The sequence below is a fragment of the Emydura macquarii genome, unplaced genomic scaffold (assembly GCF_026122565.2).
Source record: "Emydura macquarii macquarii isolate MOO-44397 ecotype Brisbane River unplaced genomic scaffold, CSIRO-AGI_Emac_v2 contig_2768, whole genome shotgun sequence".
Taxonomy (NCBI): Eukaryota; Metazoa; Chordata; order Testudines; family Chelidae; genus Emydura; species Emydura macquarii.
The window spans coordinates 43798963-43807954 of NW_027132905.1; the positions used below are offsets into that span (position 1 = coordinate 43798963).

Sequence of the window (8992 nt, forward strand, 5' to 3'; positions counted from 1 at the left end):
CTCTGAAGGCCTGATCTTTCTGCCCTTGAAGGCAAATGGCAAAATTCCCATTGATTCTAACGGGCGCAAGATCTGATCCAAAGAAGGGAAAAGACCCTAATAAATCCTGTCCATAAATGACAGACACCGTGAGATTCTTTAAAATGCATGTGACGAGACTGGAGGCAAATCTCAGCTTCCCTGCACACCCCACCCTGCGGATGGAAGTGGCCGGGGTTTCAGTGAGTGGTTTCTAGCACATTTGGATTGTGTCACCGCATTTCTCTTGCCACTGGCAGAATTACAATTTTGGGCAAGAGAAACAACTGCATAGCACTAAAAATAACCAGCAAACCAGCCTTGCAAGGAAGGACGGAAGGGTGGCTCTGAAAAATGTCAGCTCCTGGGGATGTGCGATTGGGAAATCTTTGGTCATCCTTTCAATCTTCCAGCTGACGGGAGTCCCTTTGAGTGGTCCACAGCCCCTGGCAACCCAGACTGTTGCTTGGGAATCCCCACGCCCCCTGGTGGCTACATCAGCACATGGCGGTCAGCAAGTCGTGTCTGCCACTAAGGGTGCCTCCACCATCTCAGCTGTGCTAGGTGCTGGGAAGGGATTGAGTGTTTCCTTCTGGAACACTAGATTGGTGTCAGCCTGGGGATCCCAGAGAGGAGATTTGGAAGAAGTTTATTTTTACTTCCAAAAAGTGAGATTGTGATTTCTTAGAATGAAGTTTCCTTTTTGCTGGTGACGGGTCAAGAGAGAATTTAACAAGTGTTCTAACGTGTCCTGGAATCGAGTGACCTTTTTAATTCCTTCTTGATTTATGCAATCGTAGCTGGTGCTTTCAGTAGCTTATGTGCATTGCTACATGACGAAAATGTGATAGGCGGCTCTGTTTAATGAATAAGAGGGTGAATTTTTTTAAAAAAAGGTAATGTGGAAGGAGACTTCTGGCAGGCAGAGATGGGCAGGGAATGGAGGCTGAGGTCTAGATCTTCACAGGGAGATGAGGGGATGGCAATGACAGTGAATCCAGGTTGCTGGCAGCTGACGTGTGTGCTCTGAGCACAGGTAGATGGGTTGGTAGGGGCTGAAAGAACAGGGTAGAAATGAACACAAAGGCCTGTCAGGGCCCTTCCGTGCGGGTAATGGGGCAGATCATGCTGTATCTAAAGGGGATAGGGAGAGAAAGGGGGTTGGGCTGTCTTGGGAGGGAGAGTTCAATGGCTTTTGCTGATCCTGAAAGTGAACAAATGGCATAGCCGAGCAGAGTTCCAGGTAAATCTCCCTTTTCCCCCTTACCTCCCTTCCCCCCAGGTTTGCTATGGAACTTCAGCTGAGACCTGCAGCACACAACATCCCTTCTCTCACTCCATTCCTTTCCTGCTCTTCCTGGGACTCCCCTGGGCAGAGGCCGTTTACATGGCTGGGACTGTTTGGTGGCTTTGTGATGTGGACAGATCTCTCGGCTGAGGCCACCACACTCATTTCACTTGTGCCTGAACAATCTGAGGCGGGTGAAAAAACCAGTGCGCTAACTCCATCACATTACAGGGCAGCTGTTGGAACAGAAAGCTAGCACAGGCTATGTGGCATCAGACCTAACAAGGAATCAAGGCGAGTCTTTAAAAATCTTCTCTTGCATCAGTTAAGTAGAACTAGCCTGACCTAAAAGATTGTCTACGCATCACAGCCCTCCAGAAAACCCACCCTGAACACAATGCCAGAGCAGAACCAAACAATGCATCCGCTGTCACTAATACTAATCTTTATACATCTTATATTGCCCTTTACGGACAAGACTATCCCCAGCTAAGTTTAAGTCAGTGGGGTTGCAATGAGGAAGATAATTTTTCCCTGCATTCTTCTTATAATCATAAGGTCTGAGCAAAATAGTGGGGCTTTTCAGACCAGGGATATATTTGTTAGTCAAAATATTTAACAAAATGGCCTGAGGGTGGCGCTCGCGGGCTTCTTCTTCCCCCCCTCTCCAGCAATTTACAGACACTGTCCAAAGACACTAGAAATTTGAAAAATGTGTTTCCACCCCACCCCTAACCCACTCACACACTTGTCTCCAGTTCTGCTGGGAGATTTGATTATTTAGTTAGGTGGGTCAACATCTAATTACAATAGCAGTGTCAGGAAAGTTACAAATTATAAACCTGGCGTCGGAAGTGGTTAAAACCAAATGAAACAATTAATCAGGACAAACTAAAAGCAAAACATAAGCCAGGTCAACCAAAGAAACTGAATATATAAGTGGCTATATAACTTTTTCTAACAAAGCAATCCACAGTGCATTTGGTTAGCCATGTTTCATAAAAGAAGAAATTTGAATGTAAAAATAGCATTTTTAAAAAGTTCAATTCATCTTTTTAGTCATTGCTTCAAAAAACCTAATAACAAAAACTGTTTTTAAGTCAGTAAGTTCATTTTGAATTTCAAATAGTTTAATAAAAATAATTTGTGTAAATCTAGAGACTAGAGGATGATTGGGTACAGGCTTGGAAGGATTAGATTTTTATTGGTAAATATCAGTAAACATCAATTTCACCATACACCTACAAAGTGACGAAAAAGTATTTCCATCAATAATCATCAAAATTTACAGAGAGGCAAAGTAAGAAAAATGCTACTTGGGAACTTATTGGAATTTGATTTAAGGATATTTACTTTGTAGGTTTTGTCCTATGATGTTGATTGTTTATGTTTTAATAGTTATAAAGCTTTGAATTTCAACATTCATTGTCATAAACCCTGTTATCCGACCCCCTGTAATTTCCCACAAATGTGAACATTTAAATCAATGAACAATTTAAAATATGCTTAAAACCCATAATTTTGTGCAATTGTGAAATTTTAAAATGATAACATTTTAAAAAGTTTTAAAATAAACATCAATATTATCCATTGAAATGATCAAAAAATAAAAAACAAATTCTGCCAACTCTAAATATATATATGAGCCTTATGTAGAATGGTCTTTAAACTAGGACAGCTTAGAAATTAATTGAGGGCTTGTCGACTAGTTTATGAGATCACCTCCATATAAAAAGGGTGAGAGTTATTATTAATCATGTTTATGTGGTAGGATCTGTGGGCCGACCATGAATGGGGCCTCATTGTGTTATGCACTATACAAACACATGATAGTGGGTCCCTGCCCCCAAGAGCTTACAAGCTAAATAGATAGGCCAGACATAGGTTGGAGGAAAGGGGTCTAACACAGATGTGATGGTTGCAAATATCATATTCATTCCAGGACTTTTTCTAATGCGTTTAGTTAGGGGATAAGCTAAATGGAAAAAAAAAGTGAAGGGAGATTCTGCACTTTCATCTGCATAGTTTCACACACACACAATCATCTTCACACTATTGTAGTCTGAAGCAGTTGCATTCTTTCTTAAAATAAACAAACAGAAATGGGGCTAGAGGGAGATACAAACTTTTATCTCTATAAAGAGAGGACAGGCAGCCCAGTGCTGCCGCAGTAAACATCCAGATCAACCCTACACCCTAACTCACATATTGGGGCTCGTCCTGCATTCCTGGGGCATCCCAAATGTCCATTGGTTTTATCTGCATTTGGTAGATCCGGTGCAGAAAAATGATTCTTTTAAGGGGTTTCCCTTATAGATGGATCTAATCAAGGGCATTTTGAGGTGCACCAGGAAAGTCAGATTTGACCCAAAGATACATTTTAGCTGAAGGATGGAAAGGTATGATGAGAGGAGGGGAGATTGGGGAGAGAGGGCTTCTCAGGGTGCGCTGGCTTACTTCACACCCTTCTTCTTTTTTACTTGACACTTTGATTCCTTCTTGGAGCTGTTGCAAATGTCAGCATGCAGGTACCATGCCAAATTCTTGTTCTGCTTCTCCTCCTCTAACCCTTGATCCTTGTGTCTCCAACTGTCTGAGCGCTGATTATTATTATGATTATTTGTTCCCTTCTTGATTTATGCACACAAGAAAGAGAGAGGGAGTCAGGAGGGGGTGGGTGGGAGGAAGGAATTTCCCAAGGCAAGAGAGAAAAATCTGCAAGAGGAAAAAAAAAAAGATCTGATCTAGCTGAGTCTCTCTTTACATTAATGGGACAGAGAGGCACTGTTTGGCATGGGAGATTATTTCTGGAGCACAGGAGGAGGCGTGGTTTTCCCATGGCTGCCTCCCTTGCCTGGTGCATGACTGGAGCTTGGCTGCCTTTGCACCGCGCAGGAAGCCAGAAGCACTTTGGCACGTGCTCCCGGGGCCAGGCAGGAGGAGGGGAGCGCGCGCCCAACATGGGCTGCATCTGAGGGGTGGAGGCACGAGCACAGCTGGCTGCTGCCTGGCGCCGGGGCTTGATTGACAGCTGGGGGAGCTGCCAGCCAATGGGAGGCGGCTTGGCCGGCAGCCCCGAGCCCATTGGCTGCCCGCCTGCCACGGCTTCGCGTGCCGGACCAGCTGCTGGAGCTGCTGTTGCTGGAGTTCGCAACAGCTGGAGGGAAATGTGGGCACTAGTCTGGAAAGAGAAGTGGGTGGTGGGGGGTATTTCAAACTGCAAGGCCCTATAATAACAAACTATGTTCTCACCCACGCATCTGATTGCCCTGCACCCTATAGAGCACCATTGCACAGGGGTCAATCACCGCCCTACACATGAGGATAGCAACTGGATAGAAAGGCTGCGGTGTTATTTAGCCCAACCGCTGGAAAAATCTACCCCCGCTCTTTAACCTGACGTGATACCGGGCGGGGAGCGGCGGCGGGTGGGGGGGCGCGCACCCGGCGTATCAGAAGACAAACTCTGCAACCCCACGCTCAGATAAGAGGATGTGCTATTGGAGGAATAAAGGCACATCTTCCACACGTCTTCCCAGCCTCGAGTCAAGGAAAACGTATTCAGACAACGCAGGGTCCAGATGGATCTGGTGTTTGTGCATTAAATCAAGATGGTCAGGCATAAAAGCAAGAATCTAATTGAGAGGGTTTGGGTGGGGAGCTTCGTCCCTAGAAAAGGTCGCTAAATAAAGGGCTCTTTCCTCCCTGTATCCATTGTATTCCAGTGGTGACAGCTAAGGAAGTGCTTAGATAGTATTCAAGGGATGCACAACTTTTCAGTACGTTGTGGTTCCCTATGCAAAAAACAATGTCCCTCCCCCACACACCTTTAGTGTTTTAATGGACCAACTAAAACAAACCCTTCCCCCCACACAGAGCATTAGAGTGGTGGCATTCTTCTGGATTAAATGCACCAGCCTTTCCCAAAGACAGTGCAAAGAACAAAGACACTTCAGGTTGAGTCCAGGCCTGGACAATTGCCTGTGAAACAACTCCGATACTGATCTACAAGTTACGTTTTAACATTGAGTGAGCCCCCCCCCCCCTTTTTTTTTTTTTTTTTTTTTTTTTTTTTTTTTAATAGCAAATCAATTGCAGTGGCTGTTTGCGCGGATCCCCAGTTCTGGGGGCTTGGTCGCTCTGGTTTGACTTCAGTTTTCTATTGGGGGTGACTTTCAGCTTCATCCTCCACCCCTTGGGTTTTCTGGGGGAGTCGGATAACTCCACTCCTCTGCCTTTGCATCGCTTCTGCCCCATTTTGGGGAGATTGTTTTCCTTCCCTCCTGATTTTGGGAGAATTGCACCACACACACGCCCCCTTTTGTGGAGGAGAGTGCATTGCTTCCCCCTTCCTTTTTGGAGGGTGAGGGGTGCCTTGCTCCCTTCCTCCCCCACCCCCTGCTATCAGCAGCCTCGCCACTGGCTTTTCATTGCACTTTTTTTTTTCTAAGGCTGCTGGCTTCTCTTTTACTCTGGGGCTGGATTTTTGGGAAGCCCAGTGCGTGACTGACAGCTCGCGGGGGCGTCCTCCAATAGGCAGGCGGGCTGGCTGCCCGGTGGGGTGAGTCCCGGCTCTCATTGGCTGGCGAGAGTGTGGGAAAGAATGCAGAGAAGGTTTCACACGAATTGGGAGCAGCCGCCGGGTATAAATAGAGCGGGGGGTCCCTGAAGCTGCTTTAGCAGCAGCCGCCCGGCTCCGTCCAGCTGCAGGAGTCGAAGCAGCCTCGTGCAAGGTCGCGTCGCCGCTGTGCATTGACTTACCCTCTGATCAGTGATTGCAAAGCCAGAGTCAGTCCTCCTTGAACCGTGTCCAGGGTGCAGCCGCCTAGACCTCATCCACCCCAGACACTGCCTGGGCTTATTCCAAGGGATACAGTTTGAAAATAAAGTGCTTTTTTGTTTTGTTTTGCAACCTCCCTCCCCCTCCACTTGCATTTTGTTGTCAAGATACATTTTTTTTAAAAAATGCCCGCTGATCCCATGGAGAAACCGACAGCCTCCCCGATTGCTGGCGCCCCAGCTAGTTCCAGCCACACGCCGGACAAGCCCAAGAGTGCCAGTGAACACAGAAAGGTAAATTAAATTGCATCACTTCTTGCCTTCAGAGATTGAATAATCCTGCCTGGCTTGTGTGTGTCTAGAGAGGGCTGTGTTTGCATATGCCATGATCTAAAGAGCTGTTGCAATAGAAGGTACAGCTTTGTACATATAAGATGTATGTTCACATGGAATGGTGGTTAATATTAAAGGGATTATCTCCGGATCACTGTATAGTAATATGCAATAGGGATGATAATAAACATAGATCCCTATAATATAAAGATGGGTATAGTAATATCCAATGGCGATTACTATTAAGTAATGAGAGCATAGATGCATAGCATATACAGATGTGTACAGTGACATGCAGTAGTGAGTGCTACTTATGAGCAGGTTGCATACAGGAATAGGAAATGATTTGGGGTGAGACTTCATATTACAGCATGCAATAATGGACAAGTATAGTAATATGCAATAGAGCTGATATGCCATGCAGATTATATGCATGTGCATAGCAATGAGATTGTAACGTAATGCACTGTGGAAGGCAGGCAAGCATATTTATCTCTGCTTCTGTTTCTTCCCCCCCTTTCTCTCCAGTCCTCCAAGCCTATAATGGAGAAGCGGCGCCGCGCCAGGATCAATGAGAGCCTCGGGCAGCTGAAGACCCTCATCCTGGACGCCTTGAAGAAAGATGTAAGTTGAGCTCTGGGGGTTTCAGGTGCAGTTTTTGGGGGGGAGCAGGACTCATGGACTGCTCTGAAGGCTCCCCAGCGAGGGGGGAAGAGGAGTGCTGGTGAGAGGAGAGACACCCATCTTTTCTTTCTCCCCTTTTGCTCCCTTTGCCAGAGCTCCAGGCATTCCAAGCTGGAGAAAGCAGACATCCTGGAGATGACTGTGAAGCACCTGCGAAACCTGCAGCGAGCCCAGATGACAGGTAAGCGCTTCCAGTACATCTCCCTGGAGCCGGGTGGGGGAGGTCAGCATCTGAACTGCTGGGCTGTGGAACTGAGCACCCCAGAGACTGCAGCTGCCAATGCACGCTGCAGTGCATCCAAGCACCGTGCACCCTTTCAGGGATTCAGCACCTTCCCTTGGAATAAAGTGCCTGCATCGGGCTGTGGAGGGGCTCGAAGTTCTGGGTCAGACCCTTCCTGCTTCCCAGTGCTTATGTGTGACCCTCTCTCCCCTCTCCTCTTCCATTGCAGCAGCTCTTAGTGCTGACCCCACCGTCCTTGGCAAATACCGAGCTGGATTTAACGAGTGCATGAACGAGGTGACCCGGTTCCTCTCCACCTGCGAAGGGGTGAACACAGATGTGCGCACCCGCCTGCTCAGCCACCTCTCCGCTTGCCTGGGCCAGATTGTGGCTATGAATTACCCTCCACCACCATCCCCAGCTGGCCAGCCTGCTCATCTGGGTCAACCTCTGCACATCCAGCTTCCCCCAGCTGCCACTGCACCTGGAGCCGTGCCTGTACCCTGCAAACTGAACCCAGCCGAAGCCCTGTCCCCCAAGATGTATGGGGGTTTCCAGCTGGTGCCAGCGACGGATGGCCAATTCGCTTTCCTCATCCCTAACCCAGCTTTTGCTCCCAACAGCGGACCAGTCATCCCCCTCTATGCCAATGCCAATGGACCAGTGTCTTCAGGCAGTGGGCCAGGAAACGCAGCTGCAACTCCGTCAGCATCCCCAGTACAGGGTCTGACGTCATTTGGCGGTAGCTTAGCTCCAGTGTCCCAAGCTGGGAGTCCCATCGGGGAACGCAGTGAATCAGTTTGGAGACCTTGGTGACTTGTTTAAAGCCTTCCTCTCCCCCACAAAAAAAACAAAACAAAACTCTTTGGTTGGTTCCGTTGTATGGATCCTTGTTTTGTTTTTAAAGCAGATCTTTTTTTTTTTTTTTTTTTAAAAGGACTTTAGTACAAAGTCTCTATTTATTTCCAGAGGTTGGGATCTCAATTTGTATTTTTACTCCTTTTAAAAAAATGCCTTTATTTGAAAGACTTTTTTAAAAAGAAATAAATAAGAGATTAGTTTTGTATCAAATATTCACCAGTATAATGCCAAAGTTGTTTGTATCTTGTTTGTGTGTGTGCGCGTGTGTCAAAAGACTTCCAAAAAAGTTGCAGGTGTTTGAACAAATAAACTCTTTGAAATAGAAATCTTTGTTCTTTTCATTGCGGGGAGGGAGAAGGGAGATAAGAAAGCCCTATGCAGGCAAATCGTGTGGGGAGCAATTTGTATGATGTTAAATAAACTGAGGGATGTATGACAAGGATATTTTTATAGAGGTTTGGTTGATGGTAAAAATCTCTCTATTCCACATGCAAGGAAATGAATTTTATTTTCACAAATGGCTTCTATAAGCCAAGGAGGGCTTTCTGCGCACACCCCCACTCACAGAAATGCCCTGCTCTCATTACCTGTTTTTAGGGAGTTCATTGAAATAAGATGCCCTATAAAATTTCACTTCTTCCTCCCACTTTTAAGGGAATGTGGGGAGAGAGTGCAAAAGTTACTATTTTGCCTAGGACAGAGGCGAGAGAGTCCGTCTCTATTGTGGGGAAGGGCAATTAAAAGGTATAAAAGGTCTCATCGAGTATGCAGCGGGCTCTTTTGGAAGTTTGGGATCCTATTGAAAT

General features: G+C 46.5%; 1 protein-coding gene across 1 annotated transcript; it reads left to right on the plus strand.

The window, feature by feature from the left end:
- The first annotated feature begins 5970 nt into the window (after window positions 1-5970).
- Window positions 5971-8777, plus strand: HES4 (hes family bHLH transcription factor 4). The gene is made up of 4 exons (XM_067566794.1): window positions 5971-6379; window positions 6947-7042; window positions 7196-7283; window positions 7555-8777. The coding sequence occupies exons 1-4, from the start codon at window positions 6272-6274 to the stop codon at window positions 8139-8141; spliced, it is 879 nt and encodes a 292-aa protein (XP_067422895.1). The 5' UTR covers window positions 5971-6271; the 3' UTR covers window positions 8142-8777.
- Window positions 8778-8992: the final 215 nt, after the last annotated feature.